General features: G+C 49.5%; 1 protein-coding gene and 1 long non-coding RNA gene across 8 annotated transcripts in view; one reads left to right on the forward strand and one right to left on the reverse strand.

Moving 5' to 3' along the window:
* Positions 1-6,791: 6,791 nt before the first annotated feature.
* Positions 6,792-20,156, reverse strand: LOC116099275. Of its 3 annotated transcripts, none has more exons than XR_004122183.1 (5): positions 20,037-20,156; positions 11,680-11,896; positions 8,948-9,099; positions 8,384-8,524; positions 6,792-7,232 (listed from the first exon to the last, which is right to left on the reverse strand). It is a non-coding gene; the product is annotated as an uncharacterized LOC116099275 (long non-coding RNA). The 3 variants fall into 3 exon arrangements; XR_004122184.1 differs by having other exon boundaries at positions 8,384-8,541; XR_004122185.1 differs by lacking the exon at positions 8,384-8,524.
* Positions 13,972-22,729, forward strand: part of Slc6a6 (solute carrier family 6 member 6) — a 76,142-nt gene continuing 67,384 nt past the window's right edge. Inside the window, exons 1-2 of one of the 5 annotated variants that reach the window (XM_031382587.1) lie at positions 20,041-20,526; positions 21,800-22,389. In XM_031382587.1, the coding sequence (XP_031238447.1) occupies positions 22,361-22,389 (29 nt within the window). In that variant the 5' untranslated portion in view covers positions 20,041-20,526; positions 21,800-22,360. Of the gene's footprint in view, positions 14,209-20,040; positions 20,527-21,799; positions 22,390-22,729 lie in introns of those variants that run through there. The other 4 variants (XM_031382588.1, XM_031382589.1, XM_031382591.1 and 1 more) reach the window with 4 other exon arrangements.

The raw sequence follows: 22,729 nt of genomic DNA on the forward strand, positions 1-22,729 counted from the left end.
CCAATGTGTGGCCAGAGGCAGTGCTAGGCCCCAACTATGGCAAAAACTCACTGGGTCTGAAGAGTGAGCCCAGGGCATCTTCAGGGAAGGCTTAGGGCAGGGTGTGGGCAGCACAGTGGGGCAGCTACAACTTAGAGCTGCACTTTGCATCGAGAGGTCCTAGCTTCTTCCTACTTCACGGGAGGGGGTCGGGGGCTCTGTCCCTAAAGGATCCTCCTTCTGAAGTCAGTTCCTCCACTCTGAAATGCCTCCAGGTTGTAAGAATCTTCCAGAACCTTCTCTGGGCACTGTGCAGATTTAAAACCAGACTTAATTTTCTTTAAAAAACAAAAACTCATTTAGGAGCTGGAATGTGGAGCAGCTGGCAGAATGCTTGCCTAGCATCCAGGAGGTCCTGGGTTCAATCCCCAGCACTGTATAAAACAGGTGTGGTGATGCACACCTGGAAGCACAGCACTGGGAGGTGGAGGCAGGAGGAGAAGTAGAGGTCATCCTCAGCTGTCAGGTGAGGTCCGGGTCAGTATTGTTTGAAAAAGCAATCACAAAACGCAAAACAGCATACCTGAGCAGGTACACTCTGGGACTCTGTGGAAGGCATAAACCTGGATTATTATATGATTATTTTTAAATATTTTGTTTGAGCTGGGCAGTGGTGGCGCACACCTTTAATCCCGGTGCTTGTGTGGCAGAGTCAGGTGGATTTCTGAGTTCGAGGCCAGCCTGGTCTACAGAGTGAGTTCCAGGACAGCCAGGGCTACACAGAGAAACCCTGTCTCAAAAACAAACAAACAAACAAACAAAACAAAACAAAAAAACAATAAATAAATAAATCTTTAAAAAAATATATTCTGTTTGTTTTCTCAAGACAAGGTTTCTCTCTATAGCCCTAGATGTCCTGAAACTCTCTATATAGACCAGGCTGGCCTCAAATTCAGAGATCCACTGGCCTCTGCCTCCTGAGTGTGTTGGGATTAAGAGTGTGGGTTACCACTCTGGGCAAAATATTCTTACTTGAAATCTGCATGGCCCTTTCAGAAGATTCTCGTAATCCGCAGTCACTGCATCAAGATGGTCTACTTCTGTTCACCGGCAGGTACTGCTCAAGGACTCCAGAAGAGCAAGCTAAACTGAGGTTGGGTGCAGCTCAGAGGAGACTGTGTTCTCCCAGAGTGCTCTGGGTCTGAAGGACTCGAGTTAGCTTTCATCACGAGGGGACATTTAAGCCTTACTGAGGAGCTGGAAGAAGGCAAGAAGGAGCAGGCCCTGTGCAACTCTAGAATGCTAGGCTCTACCCTGTTCAGTATGTGTGGACCAGGTGACAAGGCCTGAACTGGGAATCCATGACAGGTCTGAAATAGCTCTGGACCCCAAACATTAGCCACAAATTCTTGATTCCCAGACACAGTCTCTCTTCCTGAGTGCCCTGGGGTCAAATGGCCAGGATTCCGCTCCTGCCTGTGTGGGTCTCTTCCAGTTGTCACAGGCTTCACTCCCTGTAGGTGAGGCTGCAGGCTTACAGCATCTGCCCTTAGACCATGATGAGGATCTGACTGGAAAGCAGAGGAAGGAGGTACTGAGGGTGCTCATCCTGGAGTCTGGGTGTGGGGAGCCTTCCTGCAGCCTCAGTCCTTCCTTCCCCGCCTACCTGCCTGCCTACCTGATTATCCAGGTTTTTGCCTTCCAAACAGCCCCGGAGTACAGGAGTGTACCTGTTCTTTTTTTTTTTTTTCTTTTTTTCCAGACAGGGTTTCTCTGCATAGCCCTGGCTGTCCTGGAACTCATTCTGTAGACCAGGCTGGCCTCGAACTCAGAAATCCATCTGCCTCTGCCTCCCAAGTGCTAGAATTAAAGGCGTGCGCCACCACCGCCCAGCCTGGAGTGTACCTGTTCTAGGCAAGCACTCTACCAACTGATCCAGCCCCTAAATTGTTTTTGTTTTTAAAGGTTTTTTGTTGTTGTTTTTTATTTGGAGGGGGGTTGTTTGTTTGTTTTGTTTTGTTTTGAGACAGGGTCTCTCAATGGCAGTCCTGATTATCCTGGAACTCACAAAAGTCTGCCTGCCTCTACTTCCCAAGTGCTAGAACTAAAGGTATGCACCACAACACCCAGTCTTAAAGGTTTATTTTTATTTTTTAGCTTGTGTGTATGAGAGTGCCTGGGGTTGGTGGGCTTCAGATTTCCTGAAACTAGCTGCCCAAAGTGAGTGTTGGGAACTGAACTCGGGCCTTTGAGACATTTCTCTCTCTCTCTCTCTCTCTCTCTCTCTCTCTCTCTCTCTCTCTCTCTCTCTCAAAGATTTATTTTATTTACATGAGTACAGCAGCTATCTTCAGACATGTCAGAAGAGGACATCAGATCCCATTACAGAGAGTTGTGAGCCACCATGTGGTTGCTGAGAATTGAACTCAGGACCTCTGGAAGAGCAGTCAGTGCTCTCAATCACTGAGCCATCTCTCCAGCCCTGAGAGCAGTACTCTTAACCACTGAGCCGTTTCCCTCAGCCCCTCCTTAGATTCGTTATTTTTACATTTTAGTTTTTCAGAGCATTTTGAAGGACAGGAAAATGGGCTAGGGATGCAGAAAATTCTTGGTTGGATGCCCATCACTGCCCAAACTGGGGCATGAGGTTGCACACCTGTAACCCCCACACGCAGGAGATGGAGACAAGAGGCTCAGAAATTCAAAGTCATCCTTGGCTACATAAGCAGCTGGAGGCCAGCCTGGACTACAGGAAGAATTTCTCTCTAAAACAAGAAGGGAATGTACTCACAGGGCCTGACACAGAAGATGACCAGATGTTGACACCTTTAGGGGAAAGCCACACCAAGGTAGAGGCAGAGGAGATGATGGTGGCCAGTATAAACCTAGACAAGCACATAGGCAGTGCTGAGAGCTCCAGCAGAGGTGGGGTTGTATCTTAGGATAGTAGGCCTCCAGAGGGGACAGAACAGATCCCCCGAGGTTACAGCAGCCTCGAGAACTGCAGGGCCTCACAGATGATCTCCACTGATCTTCTTTTCCAAATACATGTGCACACCACTTGCACACATTTTGTTCAAAAGTAAAATCCCCATAAAAATGAAGACCATAGGAAGCCACCCACCTCGCTGGATGCAATCACCTAAAGGCTCCTCTCTGGGAATGGCATTGCTGAAAAAGGAAATGTGAGCTAGAGATATTTGCTTAGCATGTGAGGAGAGACCCTGGGTACAAATAAATAAAAGTAAATAAAGGCACAGAATGGAATAAGTAGCAAAGGGTGTCAACATGGGGCACTGAGCTCCAGTAGCTTCTAATTGAATAGAGAAAAATTCCCTTGTTAGCTGGAATTAATTCTAGTGATAGGAGCTTCCATGGGTGGGCATGTCTTAACCATCCCCCCAACTTTGTCATTAGATCTCAGGAAATTCAGACCCAGAAAGGTTGGGTGATCTGTCCTCATACAGCACAATTAGAACAGTTCTTAGGGGCCAGAGAGATGGCTCAGCAGCTAAGAACACTGACTGCTCTTCCAGAGGTCCTAAGTTCAATTCCCAGCAACCACATGGTAGTTCACAACCATCTGTAATGGGACCCGATGCCCTCTTCTGGTGTGTGTCTGAAGACAGCTACAGTGTACTCATAGAGATAAAAAACAATAAGTCTTTAAAATAAAGAACAGCTCTTAGGTGCTTTCCTTGTGCATTGATGGCTGGGCATACAGAGTATGGGTCATAAATTCTAAATGCCAAACTAACAGATTGTCCTGTGTGTGTTCAAACCAGTGGTGGTGGAGGCTGGGTGGATTGCAAAAAGGTGATATTTCTGCAAGGCATAGTGCCTGAGCAAAAGCTGTCTCAGGCAGAAGACCACAGCCTAAGGGACACCTTCAGATTCTCATCTTTCTTGTCTGGCTGGACTACTTGTGAGAAACCCAGTGTCTGTGCAGGGAGACATCCACTCATTGATCACATATCCAATGATCAGTCCAGGGCTTACCCAGTTACCCTGCACTCCTGTCTGGTCTGTGCAGTGTTAGGGGTGACGTGTGTCATGTGTCACCCCCATTTCTCCACCACTGATACATAAAGGACCACAGTGTATGGAATAAAGGCAGGACTCCCAGCCTTTCAACACACAGGCCGAAAATAGGCTTAAAGGCTTCCTATAGCTGAGGAAGGAGGTTGGTGGTACAGCACTCGCTGTCCACCTCACCTAAGGCCCAGGCTCCATTCCCAGGATGGGGAGGTGGAGGAGGACAGACCCCAACAAGTTATAAATAGCATTAAAACTTGACTGAGGCAGGAGGAGGAGCCAGATATAAGTCACTCCTGGGGACAACTGCTACCAGAAAGGTATTAACTCCATCCTAGGTGACCTAACTTCTACTCTTGCCTCTTCTTCTCCCCAACTCTTCTTTCTACATCGTCTTCTTTTTCTTATTAACGGGGGGGGGGGGGGGGGGGAATCTCATGTATCTCAAGCATGCTTCAAACCTGCTATGTAGCTGATGTTGACTTAGAACTTCTGAGTCTCTGGCCTCCCCCACCACTGGGATTGCACACATACACACTAGGCATCAAACCTCCCATCCCCCACCCCCACATCCCACTGTCGTTCCCCAGGGTCTTTGTTCTTTTCTACTTAGTTTTGTCATCGTGACAAAATATTCAAGAATGACAGTAATAATTCTGAGCATTGGTCTTATGCAGACCCGGGCCTTCACAGTGGCCTTCTCTGGGGCTCTGCAGCCAACTTCATTTGCTCAGAGGCTTAGCCTGAGGCTGGTCTCTTGTCTAAGGTAACAGCTGACAAGGGACAGAGTCCAAGGCCTTAAGCTGTCTGTGAGGAGAGCCGACATCTGCCCCAAATCAAGCCAGAGGGACCCTATCAGCCTTGCTCTGTGTACTTAGTATAAGTAACTCACCCTTGCAGACTCTTGTTTCCTTCTGGAAGTGGTGTTGGGGGTGTGCCTGGGGTCACTTAAGAGTTGAGGGCTTCTGGAATTGTAGCAGTGAGTGTTGGCCCACTCTGCCCAGGCTCAGATGACAGTCCCAATGGCCTGAGTACCCAATCAGGGAGGCCTTGGATCAGGCCATAAGTGGGCACAAGAAGGAGAGCAGCCTCCCTGGCTTTGTTTATTGTCTGGAGGCTAAGAATATTTTGAATTGTTGTGTTTAGGAAGGGAGGGGAAATACCCAAATATAAGAAGGCAGCCTCAGAGAGGCTCCGGCAAGAATGTGGAGGAATTAGGCAGAGGAAGTGGGCCTGCCTGGGTATGTCTGGGCAGCTATGATGTTACAGGGTGCCCAGCACCCGTGGGCCAAGACTTCTGAGTCCTGATGAGCCATTCACATTATTTGGAAAGCTTATTTAACAATAAAGCAAACTAAACATGGTGGCTCATACCTGTAATCCCAGAACCTGGGGCGGGGGGGGGGGGGGGGGGGGGGTAGTTGGGGCGGGGATTGTTCTGGGTTTGAGGTTAGCCTAGGATGTACTGAGACCTTGTCTAAATAAGTATTAAAAAACAGTTTTAGCCGGGCAGTGGTGGCGCACACCTTTAATCCCAGCACTTGGGAGGCAGAGGCAGATGGATTTCTGAGTTCGAGGCTAGCCTGGTCTACAGAGTGAGTTCCAGAACAGCCAGGACTATACAGAGAAACCCTGTCTTGAAAAACCAAAAACCAAAAAAAAAAAAAAAAAGTTTTATTTTTAACTAAACTGGAATTTCTGGTGAGGAGCAGGCACCAGCATTTCTATTTTTCTGTTTTTATTTGTTTATATCTTGTTTATTAAAACACGCTCTCTCTTTGTAGTCCTGACTATCCTGGAATTCTGTATGTATACCAGGCTGGCCTTGAACTTGCTGAGAACCTCCTGACTCTGCCTCTCAAGTTCTGGGATCAAAAGTGTGTGCTACCATGCCCAGTTAGCACCAGGCTTTCTTCTGTGTTTCTGAGGATGGCATCCAGGGCCTCTGGCAAGCAAGCACTCTGCTGGTGCGCTTGATCCTCAACCCTGTGTCAGGGTTTCTTAAACTATCTCAGTGGTGTTGCTGTGAGCCGCTGAGGCTAAGAGCACCTACCCAGGGGCTCGAGAGATAGTGGGGTGATTAAGAGCACTTGCTGGCTGGGCAGTGGTGGTGCACGCCTTTAATCCCAGCACTTGGGAGGCAGAGGCAGGCGGATTTCTGAGTTCGAGGCCAACCTGGTCTACAAAGTGAGTACCAGGACAGCCAGGGTTACACAGGAAAATCCTGTCTCGAAAAACAAAACAAAACAAAAAACAAAATGGTGGGGTGATTAAGAGCACTTGCTGCTCTCCCAGAAGACCCGGATTTGATTTCTAGCACCCACATAGTACTTCACAACCTCCTATAACTCCAGTTTCAGGGGACCTCGTGCCCTCTTTAGAATCAAGTGCATACATGGTGCAAATATATGCATACAGGCAAAAGACTCATAAAAATTAATGCAGACAGGCAGACAGGCAGGCAGACGAAATCAATCTACCTCCCAGAGCAGTGGTTCTCACACTTGAGCAGTGGGGAACCCCTGAAGAGTTTCACTAGTGGGATCAACCCCTCCACATCTACCCTAGTTTCAAACTCAAGTGGAGTCTGAGAGACTCTGCTTTGCATCCCAGTTCCTCCATCTTTTGGCTTCAGGCCAGCCTCTGAGGATCCCTTTCTGCACTCCTGAATCCAAGTGGCCCAAGAAGCACTTGGAATGGGTCTATGTCCCTGTACCCCAAGAAAGAGAGAGAATAGGAAATCTTTCCCCAGCCCAAACTGATTTGATCAAATCTTCACGGTAATAACCCTAGAGAGTAATTGACACCTTTTTTATTTCAGTTTGTGAGAGGGATGTGGGACTAGGCCACCTTGGGTCATGGAGCTTGCTACATATGGGGAAAGTGAGGTCCCTGAAGATCTGCTCAGGACATGAACACGGGCCTGCAGGGAACATAAGGAGAGGAGGGGGTTCTGTGGATAGACTGGTATGCATAGTGTTGAAGTCTGGCCTCTTCCTTCCAGAACACAAATGGGGCGGTTTGTATGGGACAGCTACAGGCATGGTAGCTCCATCCAAAGAGCAGTGTGGGCCAGTATTGTTGCAGGCTCCGGGATACTGCGTTGCATCCATAGACTTGTCTTGTCCACACGGAATAGGCAGTAAAATGGTGGGAATATATAAAAACAGGCCAGTGGGCAAAGGATGGCAAATCATCACCAGGGTATCCACGGTAGACTGAAAATAAGACAGGGCACAGTCTGGGTCCTGGGAGACTCAGGACTCTGGGCAGGTGGCTATCTGAAAAGTCAGGTAGGAGACCAAAAAGCTGAGACCCAAGGGTGTTAGTTAGCCAGGGCCATAAAGTACCCTGCATAGAGAGTCATGGTCCAAATGCTCTGAAGCAGAGGAGTCCTGAGGGTCTGAGAAGAGGAGGGAAGGAGTGTGTGTGCATTCACCAGTGTGTGTGTGTGTGTGTGTGTGTGTGTATCAGAAAAAAAATGTTAATCTTTTCTATCCTTCCACTTTTATGTGGGTATCAGGGATCAAATCCAGGTCTTCAGGCTTCGTAGCATCCCTTCCCTCTATAAATGTTTGAATATGGTGGTGATGAGTTGGTGATTTTTGTAACCTCACCATCTCCTCTGAACACTGTAAGTCAGCTCTAGATGAGCCGTGGGAGGTCTCCCTGCAGGGCACTTGACTAGCCTGTGCCAGACCTTGGTTCTAGGTGGTATTGCCAGCTAATAATAACTATAATAACATGATACACTATAAATGTTGCACTAACAGTTATTCTACCAGGTTCAGGGAATAATAACAAGGACATTTTCTATATATGTTCAATGGAAATGCATTTTTTTTCCTTGCTACCAAGTCTAGTTTATGTAGTGTTGGGGATTGAACCCAGGGCTTTGTGAGTTCTGGGCAAGCACTGTATCCTTTGCTTAACATTTGTTTTAAGGATTTTTTTTTAAAAATGTATATGTATATATGTGTGTCTGTGAGTGGGTATGTGCTTAGTGTTAGAGGAGGCCAGAAGAGGGTACCAGGACATCTGGAGATAGTTACAGATCCATGTGAGTCCCTAGATGTGGACACTGGGAGCTGAACTCTGGTTCTCTGCAAGAGCAATATTCTCTCTTAACCACGGCAACATCTCTCCAGCCCCTTGGCTAAATATTGTGATCCATAGCTGGATGAGAGGAAGAATGGAGTGGGGGCGGGGACTACAGACCCAAAGACCTGGGTACTGCCCCCTGTAAAAAGCATTCAGATGTCCATACCTAGACACTTGTGTGGCCTTGTCAGGTCAGGCTGTAGAACCCATCCCTCCTAGGGTTCTCTGGGCTTTGCCTCTCACTTCCCCTCAGGTAGCCCTGACTCACCAATTCTGTCTTGATTTTTCTATATAAATGAAACCACAGGGAGTCTGGCTTCTTTCACCCAGAGTGTTCTGAGCTCCCTCGTGGTTCTGCGCATCCCAGGAGTCCTTTTGCTAGAGCTGCAATCACTCAGCTTCTATTTTCCTGTTGATACAACCAGGCTGTTTCCATTTTTAGCTGCCATGAATTGTGCAGCCATTCATTCTGGCACAAGGGGGTAGGATTCCGCATGGCAATACCTGGGCGTGGGGTTGTTAGCTCAGAGGCCAAGGGTTCAGCCTTACTAGAAATTTCTAACCTTATCTAGAACTGCCAAGCTGTTTTCTATAGTGGTGGTGCCCTCCTATGTTCTTCGCGGGGAGTGGCGATGGGCTAGGGATAGGAGAAGACCAGGAAGAAGGAGGCCCCTGCAGTCATCCCCAGGGAGCTGGCTCAGCCACGCAGCAGTGTGCACTAGCTTGTCCCTGGTCCCCTAAAGTTACGTCTCTATCCTTGATATATTCCCTCCCTGACTCTGGGGCAGTCTGCTCCCTCAGAGAGAGGAGGAAGTGGGGCTCAGGGACTTACCTCCCCGAGACCACATCCGGCAATGGTTTCCCATGATCCTCTGCGCTGGCCACATGCTGGGTACTGCTAGGGAGTCAGCCTCCTGGGTGCTTCCTGCTTGGGGCTCCAGCTTTGGCTGAGTCTCAGGCTGCAGCCGGCTAGTGGGCAACATACTTTGGGTGGGGAAGAAACAGTGTGAGTGAAGGCTCAGAAGTGGTAAGGCCCCAGGCACCCGGGGCACATGGGTAGGAAGAGCACTTCCACATGCCCACTGGTGGATTGTGCCAGAGACCCTATTCATTGCTTCCCATGAATCATCTCCACTGGATCCTCACAGCGGGGGTGGGGTGAGTGCACACTGGTGTTCTGTTTAGTCTGGCTGTATAGATTAGGACAATGAAGTACAGAGGGTTGTGTTCTTCACTGTAGGTCATTGTAGGTCTAGGATTTGCAAGCAGGCAAGAGGAAGACTCCTGAGAGCCAGGGAACTCTGATCAGGTTCTATGGTGTGACCACTGGTACATTGCTGGACATGTGAACACACTGAAGAAGGTATCCCTAGAACAAAGTGATATGGCTGAGAAGAGGACCACCCACGCACGACCTAATAGCCCTGTTTGTCTCTTCAGGGTTATACTGGGGCATGGTACTCTGAATCCTATGAGGCTGGCCAAGAAGATCCTCGATCCTCGGCAGAGTTGGTGCCAAGTGGACTTCCAAAGCTAGCCAGATGGCCCAGCATGTGCTCTGCCTCCCTCTGCATTGTGGCTACTCTTGGTGACCTGACAGATAGGGCAGGAGATTCTCTGGCAGGGTCAGGAGGTTTTGTTCAAAGCCCTGATCGATTGATGTCACCACTGAGAGCTGCTGAATAATGTAGTCTCAGTGGCACTTTACAAATCTCATTCACCACAATAATATCCAGGGACTGAAAGCCTGAAACCTGGACATCACCCTGTACACGTCCCCAGGAGCTCTGCCTGAACATTGATTTTTCATTTCTGAAATGAGAAGTTAGTCCCATTGGAATGTCAGCCAATATTGGCTCGTGGAAGGAACTTCTGCCTGCCTTCCCTTGAAGGGCCTGCTAAGTGCCAATGGTTTTGGTGCCCTGTGTGCCCAACAATTCTCTCTGAACCTTCCAGCTCCCACCTCTGGCCTGGGTCTGGGTCTCAGCTAAGCCTCCTACAGGACCAGCTAGTGACATGGAGACATTTACAAACTAAGGAGTAACTATGATATCTCTCTGGTTGGCTCACAGTCCACAGTGTGAGTATACCTTTCAGTGCTAGATACTTGTGGGCAAGCAAGGGGCCCATTCTGACAATTTTCAAGAGAATCCAGAATTTCCTCTTTTAAATCTTTTTTTTTACATTCATTCACTCATTCATTCACTCATTCATTCATTGATGTGCACGTGGGTACCACAATGGTGTGTAGAGGTCTGAGTTGGCTCTCTCCTATCCTACACGTTTTAGAGTTGCAGCTCAGGTTGGATCTCCTTTGCAGCAACTGCCTTTGCCTGCTGAGCCATCTTGCTGGCCCTCCTTGTTTTGTTCTTGGAGACAGGATCTTATTAAACCACAGCCAATGCGCCTGTCTCAGCCTTTAAATTCTGTGTGTGTGTGTCTGTCTGTCTGTCTATCTATGTCTGTCTTGACTCTCTCTCTCTCTCTCTCTCTCTCTCTCTCTCTCTCTCTCTCTTTCTCTGTAGGTATGTACATTCAGGTGTTCTCAGAGTCCAGAAGAAAAGCATCAGATCCCCTGAGGCTGGAGTTAAAAGGTGATTGTGAGCTCTTGACTGTGGGTGCTGGGAACTAAACTCTAGCCTTTTGCACGAGCAATTGGAGCTCTGTCATTCTACCTCACTGGTCCCCTATTTATTTTATTTTATTTTTAAATTGTTTGACACAGGGTCTTGTGTAGCCAAAACTGGTCTCAAACTCTCTGTCTCCAAGGCTGGACTTGAACTCCTGCTCCTCTGCCTCCTAGATGCTGGGATTACAGGTATATACCATTGTGTTTGAGCAAATTATTTGAGACAGGCTCTTACTATGTAGTCCTGGCTACTCTGAAATTCACTGTCACCAGGATGGCTTTAAACTCATGGAGATTCACCTTCTTCTGCCCTCTGGGTTTAAAGGTGTGTACCACCATGCCCAGATCAAAATAACAGTAATAAGAATATTATTATTATATAGTATTATTTTGTATAATTATTTTATTATAATTATATATTTATAATTATTATTATATAATAACATTAATACCAAATGATTACTATCTATTTTGGGCTTTTTTGGGTTTTGGTTTTTCTTTTTTTCTTTTTCTTTTTTTGTTTTTTTCAAGACAGGGTTTCTCTGTGTAGCCTTGGCTGTCCTGGAACTTACTCTGTAGACCAGGCTGGCCTCAAACTCAGAAATCTGCCTGCCTCTGCCTCCTAAGTGCTGGGATTAAAGGCGTGTAATCACCACTGCCTGGCTCTATTTTGTTTTTTTGAGACAAGGTTTCTCTGTGGAGTCCTGGAATTACTCAGTAGACTAGGCTAGCCCAGAACTCAAGAGATCCGCCTATCTCTACCTCCCAAGTGGATTAAAGGAATGTACCACCACCCCACAGACTGGAATTATTATTATTTTTTAAAGAGATACTGTGTCCCTGTGTTGTCAGGCCATCTCCAGACTCCTAGGCTAAGCAGTACTGCCAAAGCAGCTGAGCAGTTGGGGTACATGTATTCATATATGCAAGGTCACCTCAATTTTGATCCACGGCAATGAACTCAAATCGTGATGGATGGAGCCGAGCACAGGCAAAGCAGCAGAGCATCTAGGGCTGGATTCAGAGCAGGCTGCCCTGCTTGAGACTTCTGACCATTCTGACAGTCCACAGCCTCTCACATGCTGAGCCCATACTCCATGCCTGACTGATCTGCTGCACCCACAGCCCGGGGCTGGGCTCTCCCAAAGCCCCCTGGAAACAAACAGATGGTGTAGGTTTAGATTCCAGCTCTGTGACTCACTGGCCAAGCGTCCCCCAGGCCAGTTATTTTCTCTATGGCTCAGTTTTCCCATCTGCAAAGTGGGAGTAATAGCCGTGCTGAGAACACGGGGATGCTCTGGGGAAGGGGGTGGGTTGAACTTGTTTACATGAAGTGAATTCAGTCAGCCAGGAAAGTGCTGAAGAAAGGAAACTAAATAAACAAATATAGTAGGTGCAGTGACCCAAATGTCACTCAGCTGTGACCCCAGCTACCCAAGGGCTCTGCAGTAGGAGGGTGACTTGGAGCCCAACAATTTGGGGCCAAGCCAGGCAATGTAGTGGCATCCCTATTTCAAAATAAATAATAAATAAATACATATATAAATAAAAGCAAGTGTAGTTGAGCACTTTCTGTGCACCGGGCCTGTGAAGCCTTGTGTACTTGATCGAGTTCGAGGACACGATCTCACAGAGCTGACATTACAGAAAGGGAGACTGATGAAGGCCCGAGCCACCTTCTCTCATCCTTCCCAGCCATCACTTGTGTGATACTGTGTCGATCATTCTTAGGCTTCGGCCTTCACAGGCTTTCCAAATCTCATCCCTGGACCTGCCAGGCCTCCATGGCCTCCCCTGCCTTGGTTCTCTGTATAGTCCTGTGACACCATGCCTGCAGGCCTTTGCAGCCTTAGAGATCTTGCTTCCTCTGGCCCCCACCCCCACCCCTCTGCCTGCCCTAAGGCTCTGGGCTTCCTGAAGTCTGTCTGCTCTGGGTTCAAACCAGCCACTTCCCTACTCTCTGACCTACCCCCTGGTCTCAGTCCTTTGTGCTGTGGGTAGTGACATGTGAGTCTGGAATTTTTTTTTTTTTAAGATGGGTTTTCTCTGTGCAGCCCTGGTGGAACTCACTCTGTACACCAGGCTGGCCTTGAACCTCGAGATCTGACTGCCTCTGCCTCCCAGTGCTGGGATTAAAGCCGTGAGTCACACCACCATCACCACCACCACCTTATTTTGCTTCTTGGTGTCTTGTTCCAACCTAGTACAACAGGTTCAGGCTGGCCAGGTCTGGGGCATTCATTCCCAGTTTAAGAGGCAGAATAGCCATGCTATATAACAGACACTTAAGTGCAGAAAGAGTGGAGAGGAAAGAAAAGGAAGTGGGCACGAAGAGAGGGGGAGGCCTTACTGAAGGTCACACAGCGCCACCTCAGGCTCAGCCAGGCTGTGGGTGTGTACAATCAGATGGAGGACAAGCTCATTCAAATAAGGACAAGAATAATGGCACACTCCCCATCTCCATTTAAAAATAGTCACATTTGCTGACACACGTTTGGCACTTCCTAGGTGCCTGGTGTCCTGTTCAGACTCTTTACACTGTTAACCTTGGACCCTCCCAGCAGCCAGAAATGATGAGTTCCACTATTTTTATTTCCGTTTTACAGATGAGGAAACCAAGACACAGAAGGTCTGGGGAACTTGCCTGATGTCACACAGCCACGACGAAGCCAGAGGCGCTTTGAAAGCACAGCCTCATAGGGGCCGGGGGTGGGGCTGGGGGACTTGGCCCCCATTATCACTTCCACAGCAGCTCAGCCAGGCTCGCAGAGCTGAACACTGGCCCAAGAGGACTCCCGGGGCAGGGGGGGAGGAGCAGATTCTGGCACAGACCTAGCTGTTGCGGCAGCCCCAGGCCTCGTCCCCAGACCTAGGTGGATGTGTTAGAGAGCACTGTGGGGTGGTAATGGCTATTAGAACAGGAGATGAGCTAGGGGTCTGGGTCTCTAACTCCTTATCGCCTGCCTGAGAGGCCTGAGCAGTGCCATTTGCCACCAGCGTTTTGATGGAGCATGAGGATGGCTGCGCGCGCTCGACGAGGCGAGCCCGGGCTCTTTGTGTGTCCGAGCTCGTGCGCGCGTGCGTGCATGCGTGTGTGTGTGTGTGTGTGTGTGTGTGTGTGCGCGCGCGCGCGTGTATGTGTGTGTGTGTGTGTGTGTGTGTCCCCTGTGTGGGCGTGGCTGACAGTCCAGGCCCCGCCCTAGGCCCCGCCCAGGCCCGGCCAAGCTGGTATTTTTCCACCCAGCAGGATGGGTGATGCGGAGAGCTGCCTGTTCAGACAACAGACACGCGAGGTCAGGGAGAAGCCGCTTATAAATTACCGCTTCCTCCGCGCCGCCGCCAGCGTCGTGCTCCAGGACCTGGCTGCTGCCGAGCTCCCGTGCCCTGCCGCCAACGCCGCGATCCCCGCCAGTCCCGCCAGCCTCGCCAGCCCCGGGCCATCCGCTGTGGGCTTAGCCACCCAGGTACCTAGGGCGTGCGGGCCGCGACTGCAGCCCCCTCCCCAGGCCGTGCTCAGTCACCTCACCGCGTCCCTGCGGGTCTGGCCTCCCCACTCTCTTTCATCCCCTTCACCCCTGAGGGAGGGACCGAGGTTCTCCTGCTCAGCTCTGCTGGAGAGGGAGTTATTGTTTCCCTGGCGAAGGGGCTGGGGCTGCTGGTGCGGCGGCAGGTGTGTGTGTGTGTGTGTGTGTGTGTGTGTGTGTGTGTGTGTGTGTGTGCGTGCGTGTCCCACGGGGTATCTCCTTGTCCCTGGATGTCTCTGTTTCGGAGGGTGGCTGTTTCTCCACCCTAGGCAGCGGTGTACATGTGCGCCCCGGGGTGTGTGATATTCCCTATGTCTGGGGCTGCCTTACCTGAGTGTAGTGTGGCCGTGTGGCTCTGTCTACACACACACACACACACACACACACACACACACACACACACACACACACACGTCTTGACTATGTGAACCTGTACGTGTGGCTGTGTCTCCGGAACCCTGGCCGTGTGCACGTGTGTGTCCCTGAATGTGGCTGCATCCCTGGGTCCCTGGTTGTGGGCAAGTCTAGTGTCTTTCAGCTGTATCTGAGAGGGCATCCCTTGTGCCCAGTGGGCCCAATGGGCATCTTTAGTTCTCCGTAGTATTTAGGAGAGGTAAAAGGGAGGTATGGCTCCAGGTGCTGCCTGGGTGTGGCACGCAGGTGGTAGTGACAGCCGCCCCAGGCTTGAGTAGCAGGGCTGAGGCCCGGAGCGACAGCCAGGGGCAATGGGTAGTGGGTAGCAGCAGCTGGACATGTCTTCCTCTGGACTGCACCCCTTCAGTTTACGGGTTCCTCTTTTGGGTGGGAGGTTCTGGTCCGCTCCCACTGGGGAAGCCACACAAGGAGCCAGTCTCAGGAACAGGTCCTACAGTCCCAAAGCCTCAACCTAGACTAGCCGGGTTGCAAGGGAGGCGTGTGCTCAGCAGGGCCACCGACCTGGCTATTTTGGTCACTGCCTGGCCTCTGCCAGATCCCTGCTTCTCCAAGACCAGCCCCAAAGGCTTGGGAGACAGCCTGGGCCCCCATTTCCTGCCTGGAGAAATAAATCAGCTCAAAGACTGGCCAGGCGCCTGACCCAGAGGGTCTTCGGACTGCGGTTTGGTAGCACGTGGCTCCATTTGGATGTCAGTAAATTGGCCTCCGATTTGGCACAGCTAGTTTTCAAATAAATGTCATAGAGATCTTTTTTTAAATTAAAAGAAAAAAATTTTTGTTGTTGTTGTTGTTGCTGGTAGGGAGGGGATCTCACCCAGTCTCTCTAAGCCAGAAGGAGTTTATTTTTATGAGAGAGCTGGTGAGTGCTTAGCAACGGCCCGCCTGCCTCCCTCTCTACCAGGGAGTCATTGGGGAGTGAGGGGGTGAAAGGGAGGTGTTTTATCAAGATGATGGTGGGTGGCTGGAGGGGTCCTAGGCACTAGCTGAGAACCCTTGGTTATTGGCAGATGGCTGGAGGCTGTCTTAGACCTTGGTTCAGCCACCCAGTTAACCCTGGGCAATATTTCTTGTCCTCAGTCTCTTCACCTGTAAAATGGGTGGGGCATACTACCCATTGGATATGTCAACCAGGGATCCAAGAGTCAGTGCTTGTCCCCAGAAAGAGTGTGTCCCCCTTGATGGTGACCTTGGGTAGTTCTCTTAGCTTGGGCTTGGCTGTCCAGGCGACAAGGACGCTAAGGCCAGCCTCGCCTTGTCCTTGAAGGGATTGAGGGAGATGAGGCTGAATAAGCTTGTGGTAAGCTGTAAAGCCGGGCTCGGCTCTAGAGCTGCTGATTAGAGGGTGTCACGAGGTCTTGGGTCACTGTGGTATGTGGCAAGGGCCATGGTGTTGTCCGGAGAGCGCTTTTGTCCTTTGGGGATACCCTGGTACTGCCTGTAGCTCTGTTATGGTCAGCCTCCCTGACTTTCTAACCCCCGCTGTGTCCACATCTGCTTGGTAAAATCTGGAGGCTCAGGGGTGGGGGGAAGAGCCCATTCTACAGATGGGTCAATTGAGAACTACCTAGGAGCCTGCCTTGCTTGGACTGTACAGAATTGGCATTCCTAAAAGCTTTGCCTTGGTCAGCTGTGCCTTTAGGCTTCAATAGTGCTTGGGCCACCGATTTGTTGGGGACATTAACTTGGGGACATTAAGGTGGAGGTGGTTGTGGAGAAAATGAGACACGAAGGTATTCCGGTCCTTAGGGCTGAAGGGTGTATGGAGGGTGTATGTCCTTATACCTCGTATTCCTTCTTGTTTCTCTGCACCTCTGAGTGGACCCCAGCTACCATCTCTGCAGCAGGTGTTGTGCCACCCTGCCCCCACCCCACCCAGAGGCAGCCTGGGCACTGGGGGGTCCCTGCTTCTAACTTCCACTTGTCAAAGGTTAAGTTCTCCGAAAGTTTCCAAAGGTCTCAGTGATAAGGTGCCATGAGTCACTAAGCACATTCCTGGACACAGGAAAGAGCTGTCAATCACAAGGACTCCCTGGAATGTTGCCCAGTTACTGCCATTGCTGCGATCTGGGTGGGAATAGAGGCTCGGCCTGGGGTTCCAGCTGTGTGGACTGACTTTGGCAGTGCTTGTAGGTACGAATCAGACTCTTAGAGTCTGCGGCTTGCTTCGTGGTGTTTGTCAGTTTAGCCCAGCCAAAGAAGTTTGAATCTATGTGTTGTGTGGAGTAGCTACGGTTCTGGGGTATCCATGCCCTGAGTGAGAACTAGGGCTTTCTTAATGTGTCTTATTTAGGTGGTTAAGAAACCTTGGCTCAGCCGGGCAGTGGTGGAGCACGCCTTTAAATCCCAGCACTTGGGAGGTAGAGGCAAGTGGATTTCTGAGTTCGAGACCAGCCTGGTCTACAGAGTGAGTTCCAGGACAGCCAAGGCTACACAGAGAAGAAACCCTGTCTCGCAAAAAAAAAAAAAAAGAAGAAGAAGAAAGAAAGAAAGAAAAAGAAACCTTGGCTCAGGTCAGCCCTGGGCAGGCACTGGATTTAGGGTAGAATGTTGGCTTTGAGGCACTAATAACCTAGAGGGAGTGGCTGCTGCAGTGACCATAGCCATCCCTGGTTGTCTTGAGGAAGACTTAAGAGCCTATGATCCAGTGTGTGTTTGGTGAGGCAGAGTTGATATTGGTGTCAATGCTTCTTATGGACAGAGAGGCAGGGAGAGCTAGCCTGGTAGGCAGGGGCACAGAGGGTTTACATGTACTGTGACATGAAATAGCTAAGTGTGCTTATAGAACGTGTCCATAGGGTCTCAGTTAGAGAGAGGCCATGAAAAGATGTGGCCAGAGCCAGGTAATGGAGGGCTATGGGTTTCAGGCTTAGAGTTATCAGGAGGGCAGCAGGGAGACAGAAGTTTAAACAGCACCTGGGGACAGTAGCAGAAGTCAATCAAGATTGGAGCCTGGGGAGAGACCCCTAATGGTGAGCAAGGAGCTGGGTTGGGCTCCAGAGATCAAGAGTGGCCTCCTGCTGGCCTATCATTGGACAGAGTACAAGGCATTTTCTGGACCAATGAATCTGGCCTCGAGTTCTTTCTGTAAACACCAGGTGAAGCCTGGACACCCTGTTTAACAGGTACCAGGCCATTAACTTGCTGGTTTCCACCTCCCTGGAGCATGCAGATCTGGCATCTTTAGGGAAAGTTATGGGCAGGTCTGAGAGCTCTCCCTTTTGACCACTTTGGGTTAAAGGATTCTTTTGGAAACACAAGCTGAGGCTGGGCTTTGGGGGGTGGGGTCAGAAAGGCAGGAAGATAGAAATGTTTGTCTTTTTCTTGGTGTGTGTGTCAGGGGTGGGGAGGGGAGGAGGTTGACCAAGAACTTATTATGTAGCCCAGGTTGGCCTGGAAAATTTACTACAATCTTCCAGCTTCAGGCTTCCGAGTTCTGGGATTACAGGTGTGAGGTGCCGTGCCTAACACTTCCCTATGATTTTTAAAAAACATTTGGGGCCTGAGATATGGTTCATCAGGTAAAATCACCTGCCAGGATCACCAGGTCCTGTGGTAGAATGAGAGAATTCCACAGTGATCTCCATTGACCTCCACATGAGATCCTGGCATGCCACATAAGATACACATAATAATAATAATATTTTTTCTTTGAAAAAATATTAAGGGTCTGGGACTGTACAGTGTGTGATTAACCTGAGTTTGATCTCTGGCACAACACCCCCACCACCAATTTAATTAAATTAAAATTGAAGTATAATGCAGAGATGCTTTGAAGTTCAGTAAATTCAGACATCAGTGTAACTACCACCGAGATCAAGATAAAAATATCCCTATGTTTTGTACACGTGTTTCTGTATAAACATATGTGTGTTGATGCATATGGGGAGTGTATGTGCAATTATGTGTGTGTGCTTGTGGGGATCAGAGGTCAACATTAGGTGTCTTTTCAGTTGCTTTCTACCTTTCACGTGTGTTTCTGTGTGGTGTGCATGTGTGTGGATATGTTCATGTTTATACATATGTATGTGGAGGCTAGAGTTCAATGTCAGCTGCCTGCCTTTCTCCTTTACTCTGTTGGTTTTTTTGTTTTGTTTTGTTTTTTTGTTTGTTTGTTTTTTTGAGACAGAGTCTCTCACTGAACCTGGAGCTAGGATGGCAGCCAGCAAACTCCATCTTGCCATCTTTGTCCCCCCTCTCCCAATGCTGGGCTGCATGAGTGTAGGCCACATCTGTCTTTTTATTTTGGTGCTGGGGACCTGCTCATGCAGCCAGCTGTCTTACCTGCAAAGGCCCCCTCTCTAGGTCCTCTGCTCCTTGCTTTTTGGCTTGAGGAGGAGATGGGGACTTCACCCTTGCTAGGCAGACAAGGTACCACTGAGGCACATCCCCAGCTCTCGAGCCACTTTTAGATGTCTGTCACTGTGGATGAATTTTGCCAAGTCACCTCCTCATATCAGTGGATTTGGGCCAGGCAGAGTGAATCACCTCTGTAATCCCAGTACTGTATGTATGTGTGTATTATGTATGGCTAACTGTACCTCTGACTGTTAAATGGAAAGTTCTAGAAATGAGCAGTTCATGTGTTGTTGAATACATTTTATGACAATATTGGGTTATAAGTCTATTTTATTATGAGCTATTGCTCTCAGAATGACTAATTTATAAATTAAACTTTATCTTAATTATGTGGGGGGGGAAGAAGGCAGTATAGACAGGAGGTCATTGCTTTCTGTATTTGAATGCTATAGTGTGCCCTCTGGGCAAGAGGCATGGTAACCATACAACAGCTTGTCCATTTGTCCTGTAGATGCTTTGTCAGTAGGTGTAGGATTGTGAGAGAATCTTCTGTGGGCATTGTGTGCTAGCTTTTCTTTTTTTTTTTTTCTTTTTTTCGAGACAGGGTTTCTCTGTGTAGCCCTGGCTGTCCTAGAACTCACTCTGTAGACCAGGCTGGCCTCGAACTCAGAAATCCGCTTGCCTCTGCCTCCCAAGTGCTGGGATTAAAGGTGTGTGCCACCACCACCCGGCGTGTGCTAGCTTTTCTAACGGACATGCCATTTCATTTGTGCAGGAATGACAAACGGCCAAATGATTCACTCTTCAGTTACAAAAACTTATATACCTCAAGCAGTACAGAATTATTATAAGCTAAAATATATCCCCTTCAGACCATTACAAAATATCCATATCTAAGGTTGGGTTGAGGGTATAAGCTGTGGAGTGTGTGCTTGCCAAGTGTGAGGCCCTGGATTCCATCCCCAACGCTAAAAACAGCTAAATAAAGACCTCAAGACTATCTGTTGCTCTCACATGCAGCTTTAGCTGTGTGGTACCTGTAGTGTCTGTCAGAACACAGACTGCTTTTTATCACTTTCTGGGTCCGTTTTCATTTCCTTGTGGGTGTTAAGGATTCGCTCAGCAGGCCAGTCAGCAAGCCAGCTAGCCAGCTGTGGTTTGGTTTTGTTTTTAACAAAAACAGTGTCATACTGTTCCAGGTTCTGCCACTTGGCCTGTACAAACAATGGCCCATTGTGACCTGCCACTCTGCAGAATGCCCTGCAGAACACACTGCAGAACATACAAGCCCACCAGCCCACTGTGCACATCCTTGGCTTGTGACCCGCTGGCCTCTTCTATCCTAGCTGACCACCCAGACTACAGTTCAGTGAGGGCATCGCCTCACTCAGTGGCTTCCAACTTGCCCTGAAGGTGAACAACAGCCTGAGTCCTTACCACTGACAGGAGGAACACGTGTCCTTTTAAATACAGGATCTCACCCATTCAATTCTCCTGCCTCAGCTTCCCAGGTGGCTGAAACTGCAGGTGTGTACCACTGCAGATTGCACCGCAGATGCTTATTGAGCACCTACTGTATGTCAGGCACCATCCCAGGGGTAGGAAGGCCAGCAATGAATAAACCAGTCTGGTGCTGGCGGCTCGCAGTCCCTTGGGAGAGTAAGACCAACATAGGGAGGGGCAGAAGATGAGTATCTGGAGGTTAATGTACAATCTCAGGCCCTTTATTCTGAGGGCAGACACTTGGGAACAGGTCGCAGGTGTGCGGAAGAGTGGTCCATTGACTGTGGAGTTCAGGGACTGTGGACTTTGGGATTACCCAGCTAACCTGCCCCACCCACCCACCTACCTCAGGGACCAGGAGCTCTGATGAGGTCTGGGTGAGGTGTTTATCTGTGGAAGAGATCCAGCCTCCCAATTACCTATTGTTCAATTTCCCTGCCTCTGCTGTGCCCACCATTCTGATTATGTAAAACTCCCCTTCTGGGAGGTAGGTTAAGGACACTGGCAAGATCTTGTGCAACCGAATTTTCTGAGGATGGAACCCAGGGAGGGTTTCTACAGTTAGGCAGGTGCTGTGCCACTGAGCCACACCCCAGCCCCTCACCTCGATGTTTCCTGCTGTTATTCATAGTCTCAGTTAATGGGAACAGGATGGGAAGGAGGCACCGCCCTCCCCCTCCCCAAGGGCAGGCTGCTTGAGAGATAATCACAATCTAGGACCCAACTCCCAGAAAGCTTGGGGAAGAACCTGGAGCCCAGTACTGATGAACTGATCTGGTCAGCCCAGGACAGAGCTGCATGGGGGAAGGGTGGGAAGGACATTCTGCCCAAACTTGTTGGGCATCCAGTGGACAGGAGACATCTGTTAACTGAGCCTACCCTGGGCTCCTGAGTCTCCTGGGCTAGTTAGCCTGTTCACCTTGTCCCATCTCCTTTCCCCACCCTTTGCCCCCAGCCTTGGTAGCTCCATTAAGTAGATGGAGCTTTTAGGCTAGGTCTCCTAACTGGGACATTCTGAGTGTCCTGTTTCCATGGTGCTTGTAACAGGGTAGAAGTGGAATATGACTGGTTCCCATGTTCCATCAACCCCCTTCCTATGGAAAGCCCAAAGGCAGAGGTTGCTAGATGCTTGGCAGGGGGTAGAGAAGTGTGGCTGGCCTGTGGATCTGTGCAGTCATGCCTAGTGGGTGAAGGGCACTGGGACAGGGCCGTTCTGAGGACTCTGCCCCTGCACCAGGGCTAATCAGCTCCAATGGAAGGCTGGTCATGATTTCAAGGACCTTTATTCTATCACCAGATGGCACCTGGTATCCACAGCCTCCTGACCAACCGCCATGTCTCCTGGGCACCTCTCTGTACCATCTAGGAGGTTATGTTGAGCCAATCTCCTGTTCAAGAGGCTTCCCGTGGCTCCAGAGCACTCTGTGAATTCTGTGACTAACTCTAAAGAAGAATTTGATGTTAGAATCTTTCCGAGATCAGGCTCACCTCTCCTTGTAGTCTGGGGTTCTCCACTGAACCTAGTCCTTTGTTCCCCATCTTCTTCCCACTCCTCAAGTACAGCTTGAAGCTTCCTGGTCCAAGAAGCATTCCTTGACCCTGGGTGGTGCTTAACATACAGGAAGCCAAAGATCACAAGAATCAAAGAGGACTTGAACTTCCCTGCCTGAGCTCCTAGAGCTCTGTCCCCTGGCCTGATCTTGGACCTCTGTGAGCTGGCCGCATATCCACCTGACCACCAGCTGGGGAGACACTGAGAGGAGGGGAGATACTCCAGCATCTAGCAGAGGGGCCTGGCTCACAGAAGTGCATCCCCATCCTCAAATGAGAGCCTATTTGAACATCTATTGGTCCAGGCATGGACCCACCCATCCACCCACCTAGCAGGTATTTATTCTTTCCAGGCTGTGCAGATATCACCGGTGAATAGGGCAGTCTGAAGTATAAATAAATCCCGGGGCTGTTTGCTTGGCAAGAGTGATGGATGTCCAGCAAAACAGTTATGCAGGTGACCTATAAAATCAAAGTCAGGAGGCCAGGCAGTGGTGGCGCACGCCTTTAATCCCAGCACTTGGAAGGCAGAGGCAGGCGGATTTCTGAGTTTGGTCTACAGCGTGAGTTCTAGGACAGCTAGGGCTACATAGAAAAACTCTGTCTCAAAAAACAAAACAAAACAAAACAAATCAAAGTCAGGCTTGGTGAGCTAGGGCTTGTGTCCTTGGCCTCT

Source organism: Mastomys coucha, unplaced genomic scaffold (genome assembly GCF_008632895.1).
Source record: "Mastomys coucha isolate ucsf_1 unplaced genomic scaffold, UCSF_Mcou_1 pScaffold20, whole genome shotgun sequence".
NCBI classification, from domain to species: domain Eukaryota; kingdom Metazoa; phylum Chordata; class Mammalia; order Rodentia; family Muridae; genus Mastomys; species Mastomys coucha.